Source organism: Panthera tigris, chromosome A2, assembly GCF_018350195.1.
Source record: "Panthera tigris isolate Pti1 chromosome A2, P.tigris_Pti1_mat1.1, whole genome shotgun sequence".
Taxonomy (NCBI): Eukaryota; Metazoa; Chordata; class Mammalia; order Carnivora; family Felidae; genus Panthera; species Panthera tigris.
In genome coordinates, this window is record NC_056661.1 from 139,416,143 (window position 1) to 139,441,636 (window position 25,494).

General features: G+C 36.0%; 1 protein-coding gene and 1 non-coding gene across 3 annotated transcripts in view; one reads left to right on the forward strand and one right to left on the reverse strand.

Moving 5' to 3' along the window:
- Positions 1-2,075: 2,075 nt before the first annotated feature.
- LOC122236857 lies at positions 2,076-2,217 on the forward strand. The gene has a single exon (XR_006215089.1). It is a non-coding gene; the product is annotated as a U4 spliceosomal RNA (small nuclear RNA).
- Positions 2,218-20,460: 18,243 nt separating this feature from the next.
- The window catches only part of IQUB (IQ motif and ubiquitin domain containing), a 56,640-nt gene continuing 51,606 nt past the window's right edge, over positions 20,461-25,494 (reverse strand). For both annotated transcript variants that reach the window (XM_007089185.3, XM_042970977.1), the window contains exons 12-13: positions 24,485-24,670; positions 20,461-20,719 (exon numbers count right to left, since the gene is read on the reverse strand). In XM_007089185.3, coding sequence (XP_007089247.1) covers positions 20,537-20,719; positions 24,485-24,670 — 369 coding nt within the window. In that variant the 3' untranslated portion in view covers positions 20,461-20,536. The remainder of the gene's footprint in view (positions 20,720-24,484; positions 24,671-25,494) is intronic.

Consider the following 25,494-nt stretch of genomic DNA (forward strand, 5'->3'; position numbering starts at 1 on the left):
CACAGCTCATCTCCCAGTGATTTTGATTTTGACTACTATGTTTCCAGACCCTTGTGCACACTGTTCCCTGGTCAGCCAGTCCTTCTTGAACCCCAGCTCACCCGTTTAAACCTTTCTCTTCTACTGTCCCTCAAAAGTCAGAAATTGGAGGAGGTTTGGGTCACTTCTTGTGTCCTCGTCTTGGCTCTCTTTCTTCCATATGCTCACAAAAGCAAGTTCTATCATTATTTCCTCATTTTCTAATTTCTGGAGATTAAAAAAAAAATGCTTCCTTTGTCATCCTTCCTCAGTGTCCCCACATGGTGTTTGCAGTTTCCTAGACCTGGAAGGTGTCTTATGAGAATATAATAATACACACAAATAGGTTGTTAAAGTGCATCCTGGATTCTATCCCAGAAATTCTGATTCAGTAGGTCTAGAAAAGGATTGGACTCTGTATTTTTTAAAGTTCCTTTGGTGATTCCAATGGGCCTTCTACTTGGGAACAATTGGATCAATGGATATTTCAAAGAGAAGTTATAACTCACCCTAAGATTTACATCAAAATCCAAAACAGTTATCTTAATCAAGTGCTTTTAAAACTACCATTGTATCTATTTTCTTAGTTGATACATCCTCTTCATCCTTATTCGTGTGTACTTTCCCTCTATAGATTCGTGTGCTTTCTTTCCCTCTATAGATAAAGATTTGCATCTCTCCTTTTGTTTCTTCTTCTTTAATTTTTTTTCTCTCCATTTTTCTCCTGCCTCCTCTGACTGTACTCTGGATTTACAAGCTCAAATGTCTACAGCATTTAGGTCAGTGACGGTTCCAGAATTTTTATACAAGAAGAAGTAAGGGCCAGTAATAGTTGGGAAAGGGGGACAAAGTCAGAAATCTTCAACCTGAAAAATGCATGGCCTTGGGGGTGGAGGGTATAGGAGGACTTTTAAGGGGTGTAAGGACACGAAGGTTTGAAGGAATTAATTTCTCATACTCTCAACGTGCAGTTGCACTTTAGCATCAAGTAGATTCTATTTTTCATCTCCCTCTTCATAACATCCCATTTCCTACCATAACTAATGATTCCTTGGTCATTAGGAATCTCTCTATGATACATTGTTCTAGGGAGTAATGACTACCAAGGCAATAAACTAAGGGGCAATTACAAATACTATTATTGTGGAACCTCATTTAATGAGTAATCAAAGCACACCAAACCTATCTTAATGAAAGTATCTTGTCTTCCTGTGTCTTATGTCAATTGTAGGTAAAAAAATGAAGAAATTGGGAATTTTGGTCCTTGTCAGGATGATCTAAAATCAGGTATGTTGGAGAATTGGAGAGCATGGTTAATCAGAATGAGGATTTTCCTTCAATAGTTTTAATCTCAGCATCCTTAAATTATTATTAAAATAATTAATTTCTAAAAAACATGTAAGTAAAGCAAAAAGATATATGAAAGAAAACATAGAGGTGGAAATGGATTATTTTTTACTTAAGGATGAGCATTTCTTTTCCATTTCTCCCAATATTTCTCCACAGAATGAGTGATTAGGTGGAATGAAAAGTACCTCCCAATAACCAAAGAACAAGTACCGTACCATTCTAACTACAAGGAATAAAACTTGTAGGTGTACATTTGATGTGATACCATTTAAACTTGATAGAATTAAAGCATACAGTAGGGCAATATAATTAACATATTTTGTCAAATTATATGATTAAATTATACACATTTCACATATGTATATATAATGTGTATATGTAACTAAATCTTCACTTCAAGATATTCATTCTTTTAGTTTATTTTATAAAATTTTAGTTATTTTATAAAATGTTTAATGTTTATCATATACTTAAAAATTTTTTTTGTTTTACATTTTACTTATTTTTGAGAGGCAGAGACAGAGCAGGAGTGGGGAAGGGGCAGAGAGAGACAGAGACAGAATCTGAAGCAGGCTCCAGGCTCTGAGCTGCCTGTGCAGAGCCTGCCATGGGGCTCAAACCCACAGACTGTGAGATCATGACCTGAGCCTAAGTCGGACACTTAACCAACCAAGCCAGCCAGGTGTCCCAATATTTATCATATTCTAAGCTTTGCGCAGTGGCAGTATCGTAGCCAATGAGGTTTATCCGAGGCGCGATTATTGCTAATTGAAAACTTTTCCCAATATTTATCATATTCTATTAGTAATACAAAAAAATAAAAATAAGTAGTTACTGGATCAATTAGTTTTTAGCAGTATATACTTTTTCCTTTTGTTGATACATAGGAAAAGTTTAATCTTTTTTTATCTTCTTTAAAGTTTATTTATTTATTTATTTATTTATTATTTATTTATTTATTTTTGAGAGAAAGAGAGCACACGTGCACCAGTGGGGGAGGGGCAAAGAGGGAGGGAGAGAATCTCAAGCAGGCTCTGCACTGTCTGTGTGGAGCTCAATACAGGACTTGCACTAACCGTGAGATCATGACTTAAGCCGAAATCAAATGCTTTACTGACTGAGTCACCCAGGTGCCCCAGGAAAAGCTTAATCTTACTATTTAAAAAAAAATTACTGACAAATCAAAACCACAATGAGATACCACCTCACACCTGTCAGAATGGCTAAAATTAACAACTTGGGCAACAACAGATGTTGGAGAGGATGTGGAGAAAAGGATCTCTTTTGCACTGCTGGTGGGAATGCAAACTGGTGCAGCCATTCTGGAAAACTGTATGGATGTTCCTCAAAAAATTAAAAATAGAACTAACCTACGATCCAGCAATTGCTCTACTAGGTATTTATCCAAAGAATACAAAAATGTTGATTTGAAGGGGCACATGCACCCCAATGTTTATGGCAGCACTATTGTCATAGCCAAAGTATGGAAAGAGCCCAAATGCCCATCGACTGATGAATGGATAAAGAAGATGTTGTGTATACACACACACACACACACACACACACACGCACACACACACACACGCACACACACACACAATGGAATATTACTCAGCAATCAAAAAGAATGAAATCTTGCCATTTGCAACGATGTGGATGGAACCACAATGTATTATGTTAAGCAAAATGAGTCAGAGAAAGAAATATTATTTCACTCATATGTGGAATTTCAGAAACAAAACAGATAAACATAGGGGAAAGGTAAGCAAAAATAAGATTAAAACAGAGAGGGAGGCAAACCATAAGAGACTCTTACATACAGAGAATAAACTGAAGGTTGCTGGCAGGGTGTTGGGGGGGAGGGATGGGCTAGATGGGTGATGGGCATTAAGTAGGCACCTGTTGGGATGAGCATTGGGTGTTATAGATAAGTGATGAATCACTAAATTCTATTCTTGAAATCATTATTACACTATATGTTAACTAACTTGGATTTAGATGAAAAAATAATAATAAATAAATAAATAGATAAAAAACTACTGGAGTTATTTCTGATTTTTCATACATAATTCTTTTTTAATTATTTCCAAAAGCTGAACATCACAGTCTAATATATGCATGTATACTGATTTACTTAAGGAATACTATGCATTTTAGCTTCATCTTTGCCTCATAAATAAATTATATTAGCTATTTATACAATGCATTATTAAAATTAAGTAATGAATAATACCATATAAATTTATTATTGTTTTTATGATCTTCTAAAAACCTTATTACATTAGTTACATTAGTATTAATTACATTAGTTCTTTTTTTTTTTAAGTTTATTTATTTTGAGAGAGAGAGCATGATCAAGGGAGGGGTAGAGAGAGAGAGGGAGACAGAGAATACCAAGCGGGCTCTGCACTGTCAACAGAGTCTGATGTGGGACTCGATCTCACAAACCGTGAGATCATGACATGAGCTGGTATCAACAGTCATCACTCAACCAACTGAGCCTTCCAGGAGCCCCATTAATTACGTTAGTTCTTATGTCATCTTAATCTTGAATTGACTGCTTTCAGTAATCTTTTATGAGATATATTCCATAATTTACCTTAGGTAATCTTATTATATTCGGAAAATTCTTACTACAATGTTAATGTAAATTGGTAAAAAGAGCCAGACTTTCTGCCAGAAATGAAGTCTAATCTGGCTGTGTTGACTCTGAGGACTGGCTTTATTAATTATATTAGATGGCTGACGTTACACAATTTATGTCATTTCAGGTCCTCCCGCCAAGGCAGGATTAAACATGCGAGAGATTTATTAGTAAACAAAACCCTATGGAGAGAAGAAGAAAGAGCAGGAGCTGGCAGGATGGCCTTCAGAGCACAAGGCAATCCTAACACCTTTGAAAGAAGAGGAAGGAAGAAGAGTAAAGTAGGAAAAGCCTCAGACTGCAATGCGGTTCTGAGAAAGCTTTGACTCTGGATATAGAGTCCCAAGTTGCGTGTTTGGCCCCGCCCCCCGCCGTGTTCCCAGGAATGGGCGGGCACTATTATTCCACTACTAGCCGGGAGCTGCCCAAGGAAAGTAATGCCTCAGTGCAAACTCAGTGGTGGAACCGAAGAGCCGCAACTAGGTCTGCCGGCTGACGGTGCTCCCCACAGCGAGAGCTGAATGACGTCTCTCATAGCCACCACAACGGAATGAGTTAAATCTATAATCTGCAGTCTTAAGTTTTGAAAAGAATGTATTTAAAGTATATAACATAATAAAAAGCATTCTTAACCAAAATATTGCATTGGCAAAGGTCTTTTGAAGTTAGTAATATTTATGTAATTTTCATAGGCTTCTTTGGGCCGATTGGGTTAAAATGTGAAAAAAAGTCGTTAAAAGTCTTTGCGAAAAATAATAGATACAATTGATAGTCATTTGAATAGTCTTATCAATTCTCTGAATTTGGAAACTAACTGACTATAATGACTGAGTAACAAATCGTAGCACAAGCCGAGTGGAGGCTAGTTTGACAGTATGGAGCTCTTGGGAAACCAGATATCCAGATATATGAGGTCCCAATATTTTGCATGTTTTTCCTCCATAAACTCCACAAGGCATTCACTGAAATGATTAAGAATCCAGAGATTTCCTTTGTGATGCTGTTTAGGGAGTGGATTAGCAACCACTGCTGAAGAACACTGACAAAATATTTCAGACGTTACCCTTCTGCAAAGTGTATCCAAATTCTGATCTGGTTTGCATTTATCGTAGACTTAAAATTCTGGAGCTTCAAGGCACCATAGGGATTATCTGGGCCAAACGTTCATTGAAAAGATGGAGAAATAATTTACTCATCCAAAATCAAATGCATAGTAAACTGCATCAAGATGAAAACCCAAGTCTCTTCCAATGTACCTCAACACCTTTCAACGACACCTTCTAATTCCTTAGCTGTGATAGGTGTATACATTCCAGCCTAAGAGATATATATGGAAACACTATAAAATTAGAAGTTTGATTTCCTGTTCAACCTATGGGCTTAGCCACACTACTCTAGACAATATGCATGTATAGGAGACAAATATACTATGGGTAATAAATATTAAAGTCAGAAATGCTATTTGGCATTTCTGCCCTGGACAGGCAAAATGTGGCTACCATTCTCTGAGTAATGCTGGCAAATAAAAACACAGACCATTGCATAAAGTGTATTTCGTTTCTTGAGTAGTACTCCTTCCCAAGGATATGGTCAATTTTTTCAACAAATATGAACTTTTGTGAGGCATATTTAGCCTTCCTCATAATGTATCATCAGAACAATTCAGAGGACAGAACAAAAGAAAAGGAGAGAAAGAAAAGAGAGCAATCTTAGAGTGATTTAATATTAAAGTTGCGGGTATTTGTCATTTGGATTTTATAAATGAGTACTAAAATAAATTCACTTTGAGTGAATACTCTTACCTCTTAAATTGCATAGTTTTAAAAATCTAATATATTTGGTTTATGTAATATACTTGTATATTATTCTAGAGGAATTCATTTTTATGCCCAAAGTCAAATTATGCACTTATACATATAATTGCATGTGAATAGAAACCTGCCTCAAACTTTTCTTCTTTGAAATGTGCCTTTAGGTTATATGAGAATAGAATAAGTACAGAGTCAAATAGCACTTGACTATTTTGCATTCTTATACCATAAATTGATGTTGAAAAGACAACATCTTAGATTTGTTGAGTATAGCTAAAGCATTGTTTAGAGGGAAAATTATAGCATGAAATGCTTATATAAATAAAAGATTTAAAATCAATTCCCTTCAAAGTTTTCACTTGAAGAAACTAGGGAAAGATAAGCATATTAACCCAAAATAAATAGAAACAATAAATTAATAAAAGTGAAAGCAGATATCAATGGAGACAAGCAAAGAATACAATCAAAGTACCAATAAAAGAAGGGACAAAGGAAATTCCTTTCAACAAATGGCTCTAGCAACTAGAGAGCCACATGAAAAAAAGAAACTTTAGTCAATCCCAATTTCACTTAATATACAGAAATTCATTCAGATGAGTTAAGGACCTAAATGTAAAGCTAAAGCTACAAACAAGTAGAAAGAAAGAAAACCTGCTCAACTTGAGGGAAGGCAAACTTTTCTTAGGACACAAAAGCACTGACCACCATAAAAATAACTGATTAACTGGACTTTCACAAGTTAAAAACTGTTACGAAAGGACACGATACAATTAAACAGAGAGCCACAGACTGGAAGAAAAGAGCCGCCAATATGTATCTGACAGAGTACTTGTATTCAGAAAGTATAAAGAATACTTAATACCTAAGAAAAGCAATCCAACTGAAGAATGGGTGAAACACCTTCCAACAGAATGCATAAGAATGATGCAGTAAGAACATAGAACGTTGTTCTTCATTAGTCAACAGGGAAATGTAAATTACAACTATAATAAGATGCCACTTCACATCCAATAAGATAACAAAAAGACCTATACCACCAACTGTTAGTGAAGATTCAGAGCAAATACAATTCTTACACATTGTTGGTGGAATGTAAAATAATATAATCAATTATGGAAAACTGTTCAGCCCATTGTGCTAAAGCTGCAAATGTATCTGCCCTACAATGTAACAATTTTTATTCCAGATATTTCCTCAATAGAAATGAAAGTATGTGTTCAGAAAAAGGCTTGGTAAAAGAAAGTTCATAGCAGCTTATTTATAATAGCCCAAAGAGCCTGGCGAGAATCCAAATAAAATATCATTCAACAATAATATTAACAAATTGCTGAGGCATTAAACATCAGGGAATCTCAAAAATATTATATTGCACAAAAGAAGCCAGGCACAAAAGAGTTCTTTATAATATAAACTCAAGAACCATCAATGCTAATCTCTGATGACTGGAGTCAGAATGGTGATTGTCTGTGGTGGGTAAGAATTGACTGTATGGGGCCACAAAACTACTTTCTGAAATCATATCTGTGTTCTATAATATATTGGTCATACAGATGTACACATTTTTCAAAATCATTAAATTATACACATAGGATCTATGTATTTCACTCTTTATAAATTTTACCTCAATAATGAAATGATGCAATAAAAATAAATTTCTTACGTACACGTCAACCACTGCAAGTAAAAATTGCAACTATAGGTATACTGGGGAATTAGGATCCTTTCTGTGAGTCATAGGTTTTTAAATTTATTTCTTGTGTAATGCGGTTTTTATTAAAAGAATAACATGACTATTTTTGCTATTTCTTATAGCATTTTTATTACTATATTGATGTTTTTATTTATTTACTTTTAATGTTTATTTATTTTTGAAGAAAAGAGAGACAGTGTGAGTGGGAAAGGGGCAAAGAGAGACAGACACAGAATCCGAAGCAGGCTCCAGGCTCTGAGCTGTCACCACAGAGCCTGACGCGGGGCTGGAACCCACAAACCGCGAGATCGTGACCTGAGCCAAAGTCAGACGCTCAACTGACTGAACCACCCAGGCGCCCCACTATATTGATGTTTTTAAAACAAAGTATTGTTATAATTTGTCGAACATCCAAGGCTGCTTTCCTTCTCCCTACTTTCATATCTGGAGGGAGCCTGACCAGTATGTGGCATTTTGGCCTACTTAGTAAGTTTTTCCCTAACAGTTATTTATAAGGAAAAGATCGTGTAAAAGGCAGATCAAGAGGAGTTCAGTTAAGTCAAATAATAATGTAATTTAAAAGTTTGAAAACCAGCAGACATTAAATTCATTCTAAAAATAATTAATCTCTCTAGAATTTTCTCCAAAGAAAACAATTACAAAAACATATCGTTATTATAAAACAACTGGGGTTTTTGTTTAGCAGATGAGAAGTCTTTATTATTTATTTGAAAGCAACTTAAAAATTTTTTCAACTCAAGGATCTTTTCTGGCTACTTACTGTGTGTGATACAAATGAAATAGTTTCTTACAATGTGAGACCAACTCCAGTTGGTTTTATTCATGTCATCGTAAAAACAGGTAAGGAAAATAGAGCTATCACAGTATATAATATTTGTTATTCCAGTAACTGGTATTTTTAAAACTCTCACATTAAGAGGATATTTGTAAATTATAAAGCCTAAAAAGTTTAAGACCATATATATAATTCTTTGTTTCAAAGCCAAACCAGGATCCTAAAGTTTGAGAGAATTACTGGCTTTACAAATTAGAAATGAAAGAATTAGTGAGTTGTTGTTTTCCTAAAATTGCCCAGCTGCTTCTAACTTGGGAAAGATAAATGCAGGTTAGGAACACCACTGGAGGCTGCCAAACACAGCATTAGTGAGGAGCCAAGCTGAGTGGCGGAGAGAACGAAGCAAACAATTTACAGAGAAAGCTCTTGTGAAGATGGGTTTTTTCTGAGGAAGCGCCACAGGAAGTTCATAATAACCTCTTGAACGCTCGTAAAGTTCATAGCTGCAAAGTATCACAGTAGCTGTTCACACTTTATACACCTGGAACATTTAGCTGTAGAAAGCAGAGTTCTGCTTAAAGCAGAGCTCTGAATAAAAGGGAACAATAAAGGTAAGGGATGAGTTGCCGGTCAAATTAGCACGCGCTGGCTGTTGGACAAATTCCCACAGAGCCACGGCACTGTTAACAAGCATGCAGGCCACTAAAACAGATGACCCGTCATTAGAGGGTAAGACCTAATTCTGCGTGTCCCCCAACAAAATACTGCATATGAAGTCATAAGAGAAAGAAAATTAAGCTGTCTTTAAAAGCACTTAAAGACAGCAAACTTTAATCCTTCATTTAACAAACATTTAACATTTCCTGTTCCCATATATTTTACATAAACAGTCTTAATTGTTAACAATCCTGCTGCTGAACTATTGCCTACTTGGGGGGCGCCTGGGTGGCTCAGTCAGTTAAGAAGTATTGGCTACTTTATGGATGAAGAAGCACAGAAAGGTCACAATTATTTGTCTATCTATCTACATAGGTTCCTTTAGGGCACGGATAGCATTTTACTTAACATTGTGGCCCTAAGGCACAGTAACTAGTCCACCTCATGAAGTACAGTTGGGCTGGCCTTAAAATAAAATAAGATTAGAATAAAGTAGAGGCATGGGAGAGAAGGTAGGAAAAAAACCAACCAACCAACCAAACAAACAAACCAACAAACAAACAAACAAGGGGAATATCCAGGGTGTGAAAATGCATATCTGTAAGTATATAGATAACAACTTGAAAAGCTATTAAGGAAAAATAATCCAGTCTCCTTCTTTCATTACTTGTTCTTGTACCTAATTCAACTCACAAATCCAATACTAGCAGGAAATACTAAACTCCAGTATATTACCTTATTGGAGAGTCAGAAAAATATAGTCATCGGACTTGCGCAAAACTTTTACACTCTGTTCAGTATCAATTTGCTTCTGCATCCCCTATATTGATCTTCACTCCAAGTCACTTGAATCAGCAATGATTAAACATTGCTCAATTCAGTTTTTGATATGCTCTTAATTTCAGCTTTGACACAATGCAAATATATCAGCTCTCTAGAATCTGAGAACACTCTTAGCATGTATTTGTTCAAATTGTAATTTAATTCTACATTGTATGTGGGAAAGAAGTTCAAATTCAGTGTAGATTTCACAAACATCTTGCAATAGCTGTCCGTAATATGCGATGAAAAGCAGACATTGCCATTATCGCAAACTATTCATATTGAGAAGTTTACAGTTCAGTATGTATTTTCCTTTCTTGATTATATAAATGCATACATATAATGACTATAGTGGAAATATTTCTTCCTGAATCATTAAGACTGAAAATTGAGTATATGTTTTTTTAAATTGACTTTTATTGGTAATATTTTAATCTATTTTATATGTATTAGATGTGTAACATAAGAAATGTTTTTAAAAATATGCAGTACATTAAATTTAAGTTGGCAAAAGGATTATTAGAATTCCTTCCAAGCCCAGAACATCTAGGGGAGTTTTGGTACAGCATGTAAAAAAGCTTAGAAGTGCCCACTCTGTCCTAACAAATAAAAAGCTGAGCCAACTGAAAAATCAACAACTCTTTTTAGATCCATAACAGAAGTAAGGTCACAGACAAACCTTATATTGGAGAGAATGACAGGCAAATAGTGAGTCACAACCTACTAGAACAGTACTCCTAATTGATTTAGCAGATAACATTTTGTTAAAAACAGTAGCAAAATGACTTTGCGTGTGTTTGTATATATCACATATATGTTTATGTATGCTTATATGTAAGTGAAATGAATGACAGCAATGATACAAGGGATGGAAGGGAGGAATTAGGATTATTTTGTTATAGTTGGGCACTTCAGCCTCCCTCTGTCAGAAATGTACAGATCCAGCATCCAGAAAATTAGTAAGAACACAGTTGAACACTGTTGATGATCAACAACACCATCAATTAGCTGCATATAATGGACGTCTATGGACTACATCACCCAACAGAATATACGTTCTTCTCAAGCAAAGAGCATCCAGTATATTAGTCTTATTTTTAAAGTTTATTTATTTTGAGAGGGAGAGAGGGTGAGAGAGAAAACACATGCATGCACGAGTGAGCAAGTGTGAGTGGGGGAGGGGCAGAGAGAGAAAGAGAGAGAGAATCCCAAGCAGGCTTCATGATGTCAGCACAGAGCCCAACTCGGGGCTCAATCTCATGAACTGTAAGATCATGACCTGAGCCAAAACCAAGAGTCGGACTTAACTGACTGAGCCACCCAGGAGCCCCCAGTATATTATTTTAACTAAACTTTTTCAGTTTTCCCTCTGAAAGTCATATATATATATATATATATATATATATATATATATATATGTGTGTGTGTGTGTATATATATATATATATGTGTCATATATATATGTGTGTGTATATATATATGTGTGTGTATATATATATATATGTGTGTGTGTATATATATATATATATATATAAAATATGTGACAGTTTTAAGAGTCCAAAATGATGTTTTATAATGTCCATTATGGAGTGATACATAATTCCCATAAAGCAACATGGTGTATTGCTTCTAATAGGTCACCATGGCATACTATCTGGAGTATCATTTGGAGTTGCCAGGGACTCCTATGAGATCTAATGAGAATAAAATAGTCTTAAAGCCAAAAAAAAAAAAAAAGTGAAAATATTCTTTCTCAACCAGGTATTGGTAGCTCTCAATCTACAAAAAATAGTAATTATGACCTGTTCTCTTAAACACACTGACTTGACCATTTATGCTCTCTAAAGAATTGCTTTGTGAGTCTTGAATTCCAGTTCAGTGGGAATATTACTGTGTTCCCTGGAGGAATTTCTTCCATGTGTATTAAGATCTACAAATCCATTGAGTACAAGGTTGAAAGGATGAACAGTGATAATTTTATGTAGATTACATGGCATAACAGTGAAAGGGGTCACACTCAGCTTTACCTTTTGTTCCCAGTTCTGTGCATTTTTAGGATAGGAGAGATAGCAACATCCACTAGCTAGTTCTGCCCATTTTTTCCCAGCCTATGCATTCTGGCTGAAAGAGACAATATATACTGACCAATGATTTAAGGCATATACTACATCCTGTAAGACAGCACTCCAACCCTTCAGGGTATTGTCACTCCGATGATGCCATAACTGACCCTTCAGTAGGTCATTCTAGAATTTAATCAAGCCAGATATTTCTAGGTAGTAAGGACATGGTAAGACCAGTGAATTCTGTGAGCCTGAACCCAATGTCTCACTTCCTCCTCTGTGAAATGAGTCCTTGGTTGAAGGTAATGTAATACATGAAACCATAATGATAAGTAATACTTTCTGTAGGTCCATGAATGATTGTGTGGACAGAAATACTGTAAGCAAGGAAGACAAGTCCATATGCATATTAAACATCTATATTCATGAGAATGCCCTTTCCCTGATAAAAAAGATCCAATATACTCAACTATCCATCAGATTGCCAGCTGGTTTCCCTGGGGAATATTATCATCTTGTGGCTTATTATTGTCCTCTGCTATTGGCAGATTAGACACCTGGCTGTGGTTGTAGCCAAATGGGACTAGGTGAAGCAAAATCCCTGTTGTTAAGCCCATAGATGAGTTCCATCCATATTGTCAGTGTTGGTTTGTGAATGAACCCATTGAGCAAACACCAAAAATCTGGTGGAAGAAGCTGATTGAGATACATAGGAGGAATAATCTTGTCTGCTTGATTACTGACAGCATCCTCTGCAGCAGATGCCATCTGGAGTGCACTTACATAGGACATGCTTACCCACATGCATCCCCCCCAAACTCCTTATCATTAAGTTTTAAATATTATTCTAGGGGCGCCTGGGTGGCTCAGTTGGTTGGGTGGCCGACTTCGGCTCAGGTCATGATCTCGCAGTCCGTGAGTTCGAGCCCCACGTCGGGCTCTGTGCTGACAGCTCAGAGCCTGGAGCCTGTTTCATATTCTGTGTCTCCCTCTCTCTGACCCTCCCCAGTTCATGCTCTGTCTCTCTCTGTCTCAAAAATAAATAAATGTTAAAAAAAATTAAAAAAAAATAAATATTATTCTAAGTCTCTTTCCAGTTGATTAACCTTGTAGGTACTGCCCATGGATCTCTGTAGATCTATACCACCAACTATGTTCCCATTGCACAAAAAGTAGATAACAAGATGTGCCACTTGAAAGTCTTCCCTTCGAGAGAATTCTTTATAGTGTCTTCCATGGCGTTCCAAAGTGGAGCTGCAGTAAAGTGGGAAGCATATGTGCAGACCTTTCCCTAAACTGGATCATCTGTTGACACTACGGTGTGAAGATCCTTCTGTAAACCAATTCTTTTTTTTCCTTCCATTTCAGTGGTCATAGGCAACTGTCCATGAAGCCATAGTTGTTTGTTGAGGGGTAAGGGGGAAAGCAGTAGGAGTATATAACATGGGAGTCTGAAGTATCTACTTCATGTGGTTTACTTGTAACTTCTAAACCTACAACGGTGTTCTTGAATATACAATTTCCACTTCACAATGGAATGATGCTGTGTATATTCAACTTTATGATTGGGTCAATCTGATAACATACAGTTTATTATGGGCATGTTTTAGTAATGTCGTCACTTAGTGAATCATCCAATGATAAGTATCCACATAAGAGGCAGAAGAATAGAAAACAGACACATTAAGAGAAGGAGGCCACATGTGACCATAAAGGCAGAGATTGGAATACTACAGCCAAAGAATCCAAGAAATGCCTGGAGCCACCAGAAGCTGGAAGAGGCAAGAAAAGATTCTCTCACATAGCATCTGGAGAGAGAGTGTCTCTGCCAACACCTTGATTTCAGACTTCTGGCCTGCAGAACTGTGAGAAAAGAAACACTTGTTGTTTTAAGCCATTCAGTTTGTTGTAATTTGTTACAGGAGCTCTAGAAAATGAATATGACTGTCCGTTTCATCCCCGTGGATCTGATTATCATTTAATCATCCTTATAAATCTCTTCAGGGTAAATCACTTTGCTCCTAGGGCTTTTTATTATAACTCTGCCCTCTTTTTCTCCAATGGTTAAGCTTCACCACTCGGCTTTTAGTGTTGGGGATCACATTGTTCCCATAAAATCAGGTTATCAAATTCCATAACGGTATTCCCACTGTCATCTCCAGCCTATAGGGAACAGCCACCACAGAGCTTTTCAGGGAAGCTGGTAACACACTCACGACTGCATTTCTTAATGCCTTGGCGAAGATCCTCTTGTGTAGTACTGACACCTCTAAGGGGTGTCTGAGAAAGTCACACATAATAGATCCACCCCAACAACCCATTTTCCTGAATAATGTTTTCGAGGGAAGTTCTTGCATTTTGAGGTCATTGATATAGGTCACTTTCTAGTGGTAAACATATCTAGCAGTTCACAAGGCCTCAAGCCAACACAGTAAATCCTGAATTCTAGGCAAGAACATGAATTTGCTTTGGTACAATCTTTTGCTTTGTCCTTTTTGGTCTAATAGTCTTAGAATAAACTCTTATACATGCTCCCCTAACTCTTGATAAAAACTGACACGATCCTACAACTCTTTCAGTATATAGGCTAACCCATACCCGACCATACCTTGTTTGTTCTTCCTCACCACTATCCTTACCTTAATGTGATCTAGCCTGGGTACACACTTTACTAACAGTATAACTCTGTAAACCTTCCAGTCAGGCTCTAGACTTAATCCCCAGTTACATCTGACAGGTAAACACAGGAGATAAGTAATTTCTTTAGAGTTATCATTAAGGTTTTCTGAATTTCTATCTGGGCCTTGTGTTGGACCTTCAAGGCTTTCAGTCTGTCCTTTCCTTATGAACCCTTTCAGTTGTAAGAAGTACCATCCTATGCCATGATCTTTGCCATCAAAGTAACTAGTTGGCTCAGCCATTTGATCTCCCTATGCTTATCCTCCACATGCACCCCATTGTGCACCATCACTTGTGATATTTTGAGTTATCATGATGCTACCACATGGTGCACATTACCAGTGTCCTATTTCCCCCTGGCAAGGAGGTTATCCATATGCTCTCCAAATATGTGAGCAGCCCAAGCCTAGATTCCTTTTTAAAGTCTGTTTGCTAGGATTGTTCCTGGTACCAGTTACTGTTTTTGTCAGGGTCCAGGAGGCACACTCAAACTGTGAATTTGAGAAGTATTTAGAAAAGGGTTGTTTACAAAGGAAAGGGCACGGTTTAAGGAAATCAAAATAAAAAAGTGAAGCACCTTCAACCTAGCTACAAAAGAAAGCAATTCACCCATAAGCTGAAGGAGTAAAGGAATGAGTCTCAGAACTCAAAGAGAGTTATACAGTAGAAAGGCTGACCATACGTACAATCAGAGATACGGCCTCAGGCAGATAAATGCAGTCACTGACAACAGACCAAAAATCAGATAGGAGTCAAGAGAATAAATACCCAACCTCTGTGTGTCTTCCAGATCTCAGATGTCCTGCTGATGCTTCCCACTGACCAGATGCAACTGGAGAACATTATACACTCATTGATACGTGTCTAAAGAGCAGCCTCTAAGGGCACACAACAGAGAAGAGAAAGGTAGAAGGGAAATCTGAAGAAGCAAATGAAGAATATCCAGCAAAAGACATTATTTATCTTTTAATATGTTTTTAAATTTTATTTGCTAATATTTTGTTTAGGATTTTTGCATCTATATTCATTGTGAAAGTGGCCTATCATTTTCTTGTACTATCCTTGTCAAATTTTGGTATCGAGGATATGTTGGCCTCATGAGTTGGGGAGTATTCACTCTTTTTCTATTTCTTAGAGGAATATCTATAGATATTCCTTTAGAATTATTCGTTCTTTCAATGCTCACTTGTGACACAAGACAATTTTACTTGCATAATACTTTGGGCAAAGCATGTTACATAATCCTGCCACATTTCAAGAGGATGAAGAATTGCAATCAGTAACCCAGTACCCCTGGAAAGAGAGGAGAAACATTTTCTACCTCTTGACTCACGATTTTTTCATTTTTAAGGTTATCTGGGTCAAGAACTGCAAAGGGTCTGAGATGCTAACAAATTTGCCTGCTGGAATTTCGTAGATGAGAGTGGAAGACATGAGACTCCTAGGTCAGGGATGAAGCACAATCTATTGTTCACAGAAATAGCAGCGGCGGCCAGAATATCAGCATTTTGCCCTAATTCCACCAGGGTGATACAAAGTCCAGACGCCACATGCACGCACACTGAGTTGTTTGCAGGATAGAAATCCTGGGCTTAGAGACTCTGAATCTTTTATAGTGAACAGTAAACACTATCCCTATCTTCCAAGACTGCTTGCTACACAAACATCCTTCAAAATAAGTCTGAAAAAAAGCAGAACTACTACCTCTGCTCAAAAGACATTCAGAAGTACAAGAAGCCTATGGAGAATTGTCTTTCAAATGACTTTTTTTAAACTTACTTTTGTATCTAACATGGAGATTAATTATTCATTTATACTGTGAATAATAATTTATCAAGATAAAGTAACTCTCTTTGCTCTGCTGTTTTTCTTCTCAGTTTCATCCGGGAAATTAATATTGCTACCATTTTTTTTGTTGTCTGCTTACATATGACTATTGCAATTTTACAAAGTATCATTATTTTTAACCTTTCTATGTCATTCCATTTGGGGTATATAGCTGGTACACAGCAAATAGTTCACTCTTTGGATACACTATGATAATAACTCTCCTTTACTAGATAACTTTACCTATCAGAATTTACGCACTGTGATTTTTTTAACCTGGTTTCTTATATGTACTTCTTCCTGCTCACCTTAGAAAATAAAAACAAAAACGCTTTATTTCATAATAGTTCTCAAGTTTGTTGTTCCCTTTTTGCCTCCAGAAATGTGGAGTTTATAATTCAATTTTCATTCTGCTAGCATTAGTCCTTAAATTTTTTAACTAAATATTTTAATATCTACTTTCCTATCTATCTGTTGAAACTTCTCCCATTAAAAAGACTTGGAACACTTTTATCCCTCTGAATGCTCCTATAGTAGACATTTTATTGGAATAGTCAGGGTATTATTTTGGTAGATTGATTTTTTTTTTTTTTTGCAGTATAGATTTTCATTTGAGGAATTATTTTTGTTCATTACATTGTTTCATAACCACACAAATGATCATTTAGAAAGGATCTTGAACTTGCAGTGCTCACTGCCTTTTCTCATATACGGTGTCAGGTCCATACCTTACTTCTATAGTTTTAAGGTTGGCTGGAGTACAGAATGGGTACATAGAGATTCATGATATGCTTTCTGCTTAACAATGTCTTTCTGCTATCTTCACAAATATTTTCCCAAAAGTAAAATTCTTCAATCATCTTTTTAACCCTCAAAATTCGAAATCCTTCAATAGAAATGTTCCTTCCTTCTGGCATTTAGTGTTGGGTAGCAGAAATCTATGAGGCTGCTATTGATTTTATTTTCTTGTGGCTACTTTCCCCCTCCAACTTGCATGCTTATGGAATTTGTCCAATATTCCTGAAATTCAGAAATACCACGAGATTGTTTCTATGTGTGTCTGTATGTTAATTTTCCCAGTACTTGGTAGATTCTTTATACACCTAAGGTTATAGATCTTTTTAGCTTGGGAAAATTGGCTTTAAATCTCTCTTTGCTAATTGCTTCTCCTTTTCTACTCCATTCTAGGCTTATGTTATTTCTAGTGTATTGTTATTTCTAGTAAGTTCGTTAAACTTATTATTTTTGCTCATCTATTTCATTACTTTGTCCCTTTCCTCTAAATTCTAGGGAACTATCTTGAGCTAATCCATCAAATCTCTTTCAAGAATGAAACCTGCTGCTGGTCATTGCCATTTATGTGTTGTCTTTGGGAATTTAGCAATTGTTTATCTGGGTATAGCAATTTTTTCCCAGTATCAATTTCTCCCCAAAGGATGAAAAGTGCTATCAAATATCCTTAACATGAATGAAGAGATTTGTTATGTGAATATCATTCCTCAGAAGGGTCCCTTTTTAATTTTTTAATCCAGATATATAGATAGATAGATAGATAGATAGATAGATAGATAGATAGATAGATACAAGCTGATCAAGAATAGTCACTATATTTATACATATATATATATACACATATACATATGTATATATGTGTATACATACACACACATATATATACGTATACACACACACGCGCACACACACACACACACATATATATATATATACACGCATATATATAGTGACTATTCTTGATCAGCTTGTTTTGCAATTTGTAAAATATTGTTCTATTCTATTGTTAGGCCTCTAACCATATAATACAGTCTTCATAAAAGAGAAAGAAGGAAACGCCTTCTACAGCTTCATTAGTTAGTGGGCTAAGGGAAATATGTTCATCAGGCCATAAAGTTGAGGAATGCAGATACTATGGAAGCAGGAGAACCTAACTGCTCAACAAGTCATTGCTCTCCAGTATGCTGGAGTTAAAATTTTAGTGGGTAGCAACCTGACTCCCCCTCCGCCCCCGCTCTGCCCACTGATGGCTCTCTAGCCAGATACCTCTTCTCGTCCCTTCTGCTGTGGATTTTCAGATAGCTGTGTAAAACGAGTAGTTCTAGAAGGATTGAAAAGTGTTTACCAGAATAGTTGACTTTATTGAGGAAAGTCTTTCTGCTGTTGAGCTGTGTTTTCCGCTTAATGGTTATTCTCCCAGCCCTGTAGGTACTGCCCCTTTCCATTAATGAATTTAATTGCTCTGGTTGGTCCACCCCTCCTTGTTGTATTCCAAAATCTTCTATACTAAGAGCAAACGCTATCTAGTCAGTTGCTTCACCCTTGGGGCAAATAGAAGAATTCTCAAAGTCTCTTATTTGTCCCTATCTGAATATTTCTCCCTTGCTGCTTGCCTCCCCGCCCTTCCATCTCTAAGATGGAGCATTCTCCTACATTGTCTTGTGAAAATCTGATAATTTACATTCCAGTGTAAACCACTCTTGTCTGCCTTAAGTTGTTACCTGTTTATCAGTGATCAGTCTAACCCCATCTGTAATTCACCATTTAGAAAGTCCCCAGAATGTCTGAATTGTCCATGAAACCTTGAAAATAACAGCATTATAGCACTTTGTTCCTTTGATGTTTAGTTCCTTAAAAATAATTGCCATGTACCACGATTTTGCTAAATTAAAAAAAAATTGTAGATATCCTACAAAATATGTTGTTGAAATGTTGGCAAATATTTATATAGAACAAATATTTAGATTGAATTCCTTGATCACTAAACTGAAGAGAACAGCTCATTATCTACTGATTGGAATTAGGAGAAAGATTCTCCCCCACCCCACCCCCAAATTATCGTGCGTGCGTGTGTGCGTGCGTGTGTGTGTGTGTGTGTGTGAGAAATACTGCTACTTGAGTTACAGAGTTTCACTTTAAATTCTTTCTCTCTAGCGAGATATCTTCTATTTAGTCATCCAGCTCCACTTTTCCCATTATCTCTTCTACTCTTTGCCCCAGAGCTGCATGAATTATTCCAACAGACTTCTATTTCTCCTGCTTTACTTCTGGGTTCTATAAATGGGAAATGCAAGCAGGAGACTGGAGGAAGGGAGAAGCATGAAATTAGAGTATTTATTTCTCCAGTTCCTGAGACCATCTAGGGTTGGCCATCCCTTGACAGTTGTTTTCTGATCCTCTCATATATCTACGTTACACTCTGAGTTCTCAGACCTCTCCCTCCCCAGGCTCATTGGAGACTAGCAGTAGAGACAGCTTATCTCATACTGGCCCAGGGTTCCTGCACTATTCCTTTAGTTTCCCTACACACTGCCCACACTTTATAATAAGGCCCTTTGTAAATAAACCCTCCTTGAATTTTCCTATTTTGAGTGTGCCATCAATCTTCTCTTAAGACTGACTCACACATTCTTATTCATCACTGTAAGTCTGACAAGCATGCGGTTAAGGTTATTCCTTTGGCTTATTGGGGAAAGGGGTTGCTATAGTTTATTTAACCAAGTTTATTCTTCCTACAGAATTTCATCATTGCCCCACTGGCAGTTTTACTCCCACAGGATAAAAGATAGTTCTACCGTTTACCCTGTTTTCCAGCATAGAATGCGTTTATTTCTTTGTTTGTTTATAAATAATTCCAGTTGTTTTACTGGGATTTCAGGAAGGATGGAAGATAAAAGTAGAAGATAAAAAGTGAAGATTCACATCACTGTATTAAAACATAGCATCTTTTGTCTTACCTGTAAAGATTTTCAAAAATGGAATTCTATGTTTCCTCCCATCCACATACTGACTATTCTTCTATAACTATATTTACCTTAAAATAAATTACTTGAGTTGAAAGTTGAGCCTAGGTTTTGTTTGTTGGTTTTAACTATAGTGCACTTGAGATTTTAAATATTTTAATGTAAAAGTGTGAAGAATAAAATGTTCTCTTTATCTTAAAACATTAATTTCAGGAACAAAACTATATTTCAATTGATCACTAATTGTGTAACAATAAAGCATTTATATAGGGATGTTTTATCTTTATACAACTTATGATAATATGAGAAACAAAAAACAATTAAAATCAATAAAAAGATAAAATTCTATTTCCATATTGTGTGGTCTCTTATTACTCTATTAGCAGTGGACAAAAGTGCTGATCATCAAACACTCCTGGATCTTCTAGGGACTAGGTCTCTGGGACACTATAATCTTAGGTGTTGTTTCTGAGTGATATTTCTTTCTGATCTCATCTATCTCACCATCATCAAGTATAAATGAAGCCAGCACTGGAATTTGAGAAAAATAGTTCTTAGCCAGGATATGTTTGTGTTTGATCTTGTGAATAAACGAGGGTTCATATCCCTAAAAGAAAAGAAAATCAAGTTCTATTAAATGTCACAGATATATTTTGCCAGGTAAAAAGATAAAAACACTTTCATGTCTCAGTTTCGTATACCAGTTCTCTCAGCCCACAGTATATTTCTTCCCAGTTTTGTCTAATATCTTTCAGGGCTCAGCTCCTATGACATTGTAAACTTGAGGCCTTTCCTGACTCTCTCTCTGACCTCTGAGTCCAAACTTATCCCTCCTTCCTCCTTACTTGCAGGTACTTAGTACTTTTATATATTTTAATTATAATATTTAGTTCATTCTGTCTTGAATTTCACTATTTGCTCAAGAGTCTTTCCATGATAAAAAAAAATACTCCTTAAAGGCTCAAATTGGGTCTTTTTCATATATGTGTCTCATATATGAAGAGTCTTTCCATGATAAAAAAAATACTCCTTAAAGGCTCAAATTGGGTCTTTTTCATATATGTGTCTCTCAACACCACAAGGTAGATATCAATATTTTTGAATTATGATCTTGTCACGTCGGTTCTCTCTTTAAATCTACTTCAACACTCACACAATTACCAACTTGAATTATTTTTTTCTAAGACTGGTACTTATCTCCCTATCCAAAACAAAGATCACAATGGTGTTGTGACAATATAAACCTCCCTTTGCTCACCCTTTTTATTACTTAATTCCCACCTCATGAGTCCATTTTCTGTCTTTAAGTAGAAAATAACCTTTTTGCCTTTATCAAGTCTCTGTACCTTTCCATTTTTATTCTTAATTAATGTTTAGGCTTCTGGTCTCTCCACAGCTATAGCATACTTTGAACTTTCTCTGTTATGTAGCATTGCCACAGTATAAGATAATCTGTTTTCTACTAAGAGTGGCAGACTGCTAGTTGCCAACCCAATATTCACTCTTTCTTCTATTCATATTTAGAGGCCTGATTTTGCAGAAGGGCCTTATTTTGTATTGTGTGATGCGCTCAGCTTTCCTAGCCTTTATTCTAGCTAGGGGTGGCCATGTGACATGTTTCAGGCCATTATACATACATGTATATATAATAGAAGCCATTGGATGAAGCTTACAAGAAAGCTTTTTAAGAGAATGAGCTATTTTATCTCTAAGACTCCACAAGCATGAGAATGAAAGTCAAAGGTTAAAGATGGCTGAAGAGAAAGTTAGAGGGCTTGGGTTTCTGAGAGCACTGTGGAGCCACCATCTGGACTTAACTTCTTGTTTGATAAGGAAATTAACTTCACATTTAATTAAGTCATTATAAATTGCTCAGTCTGTTATTTCCAACCAAACTTAAATACAACAGAAACAATGATTGTGTCCATTACACATCCTTGTTTTTCTCCAAGCACTTAGCACTGTATCTGGCACATTCAAAAGAAAATTTTAGTTGAATTAATAAATACCATCCGTTTCCTTTATTAATCTTAATCGACCCTTCTTTTCAACTAAATCACTACTTGTACCTCCTCCTAGAATTTGTTTTCTAAAAGTAATACATCCCTCACTAAAGACCCTTCATAGTGTCAAAACAAATGTAAAGAGAGCCTGCAGGAAAGGAGCCAAAGGACATACCATTCTGGCAGAGTATCATGTAGGAGTGTCCTGGCTTAAAGTTTCCTTTTTACAGACCAATTTACCAGGGCAAAATACTCATCCTTTGCACTGATCTAACTATGTTCAACCACTTCTTAGTCCTTACTTCATTAAAAAAGAAAAAAAAAACTAACACACTTCTGTTATTCAACATTAAAGTATACATGTACAGATCTTTATAAGTTTTCAAAGTACCTTTATAGAAAAAAAACAATCATTAAAGGTGAGATAAGCATATTATGGTACATACAAGCAAAGGAACAATTAGCAACTCTTAAAGAATAATATAAAATGGAAAATATCCAATATATATTATCCCCTTTTTATATTATTTCCCTTTTCATATCATCCCCTTTTATAGATGAGAAAACAGGCACTAAGACATTGACAAATTTGCTCAATTCTCCCAGCTTATAAATGATAGAGCCAGAATTCAACCAAGGCTGCTCTGATCCTCTATATTGATTCCATGATTTTAGCTAAACTTTACAAAAATTTGTGAAGCAAAGAGGGCAGGTCTTAACGTCCTACAGATTGTTAGTGACAGAAATGGGGACATACTGTGTCAGATCTCCTGACTTTACATCCATTGTTGTTCCTACTTTGACCAACGTGTGCACCATGAGAAATTGCTCTGCCTCATTTATGGTTCAGAGAACAGAAGTCTTTTCCACACTTTTCCTATAACTTGTGTCATGATTACAGGGGGCCAAGATTATTTTAACGTTTGAGTATTTTTTTACTTACTGAGAAGGCAAATATCTCTGTGCATTAAGGAAATTCTAGAAATGCTTTAACTTTAACTTGTGGCAAGATGCAAACTATTCTTTTTAAAAAGCTGAATATTATTAAAAGATTACACCTAGTCCAAAACCATAAAAAGGCATTTTTTTTTTTTAGTTTGTCTGGTTGAGAACCTTAGCTCTCTTTATAGAAATTTATAGGCATCCAGAAATTAGGAATGCATGTGAATAGAACATTTAATTGGATACTGCACTAATTTGATTAAATACACAAAGGGAGTGTGTGGATTAATTGAAACAGTAGAATATCAGCTTTGGGAATGAACTTCAATCCCACTATAGGTCCTAGATGAAATGATGTTGTAGTATTGGCTATGCTTCGAGTGATTACATATTTATGAAGCAGCTTAGTTTACTAAATATAATATTTAACACAGCTTCAATTTCTGCTGCTCTTTCTTTCAATCCCTAGAGTGCAATTTTTCTTAGCCTGACTTCTACTGGAAAATTATTCCAAAAAACTACAAATTTAACTAGTTCCTCCTCTTTAAACCCTCCCCCCTACCCAGTAAAAACACAAGCAGGGAATAGCACCATTCAAAGTGACTATTATATTTGAAGTCAGTTCTTTATTTTCTCCTAACTGACATTTTGCATGAAATTCAAAGTATAGGCATTTAATCAATAGAAGGCAGAGAATCACTATCAACTGTTGGGTCCTAAGCTTGCTTCATGTAAATGAAGCTCTCTGATGAACTCAGTTCTGTTCATTGAAATGTTTTACAGACTGCATCTTGTAAGTTAATGAAATTAAATGGTATTGAATTTTTAGAGCGTTTTTCCCACTCCTAGTCATTTGGGAGAAAATGAAAACTGGAGCCTCAGAACCATAGTCCATCAGTATAATTGCCATTTAGAGCACAAGATTATGAACAAAATTTGAGAATTTAGTGTGCTTTTTAGGCAGACTCATGATGGTTAATCAAAGAAAGGCAGAGTCTAGGTTACATAATACCTGTTATTTCATTTATTCATTCAACAAATATTTAGTAAACCCCTAGTCTGGGACAGGCACTGGTGTAGGTATTAGCGATACAGACATGAATAAGCTAAATAAAACCTCTGTCCGCATGGAATTTACTACGGAACTATGTGCTTCAACTTGCTATTATTAAGAGAGAGTGATATCCAGTTTCGATACTTGTAAGATGTTCTGATCTCTTATCTTGTCCTTTTCCGTGCCTTGGCTTCCTTTAATTTTAATCTCAGCCATACACACCATCCACATATTTGTTACTGTTATCCAGTCTGTTTCTTAATCCAATGGAAGTATTTAAATTATCCTTGGAATGTAGTAAAAAGCAGTCACACTATCTCTAAAATTTTCAATGATTAAATGAGTTCCCCAAATAAATTCTCTGCTTTCTTACCTCTTCAATACTTGTTAGCTTGAGATGAGCAATGCTTTCATCTTTGGTAAGAAGAATGCAGTTCCACGGGGACCATTCCAAGGACTTATCCCACCTGACCATGACCAGATCATGGAGATCATTCCAGGCACTGAGTGCTGACTGCGATGCCCAGATGTTCTCTGTCAGGTACTGAATATCTTCTAGCTGCATGTCAAAACAAGTTTGAAAAATAATGTTTTCTTCTAAATATAACGTTTCTTTAAGATTATTAAATTACTTGAAGAAATACATTATAAGAGTATATTTTTAAGAGAGAAACGTTATTCATGAAGTTGCTTCTTACAATTTATTTTTCTCCAAACCTCTGCTCATTCTGCCCAAACTACATTATCAGTTTCACAGTCATGACTGCATCTTTCACCCAGAAAAAGCTGCATATATTTCATCCAGTATGCTAATTTTACCTTACATGTATATGGTACTTGGTGCTTTTCAAAATTTGTCACTATCATCTTATTCTCAGGGTTATTGTAGGTCACTTTATTTCCATGTTACAAATGAAGAAATTGAGATTTAATAAAGTAAGCAATTTGCTTAGTGTTATTAAAAAGACTGTTGTTTTAATGAAAAAAATAAGGAAAATGGGGGAAATGAAATAATTGTTTAAAAACTTTTACAATTTAAACCATATTAGCTAAAAGTCTTGAAGTGACTTCTTATCACAAAGTCTGCATATATAAACTTAGAATTGCCAGAGGGGCAAGCGTCACCAAGTATAAGCATAGATAAAAGTACTTTTATTTTATTTTAATTTTTGAGAGAGAGAGAGATGGAGAGAGAGAGAGAGAAAGAGAATGAGTGGGGGACGGGCAGGGTGAGAGGGAGAGAGAGAATCTTAAGCAGGTTCCATGCCCAGCATGAGCTGGGGGTTAGATCTCAGGATCTTGAGATCAAGACCTGACCGAAATTAAGAGTCAGTTGCTTTACCAACTCAGCCACCCAATGGCCCAAGGAGCCATTATTTTAAA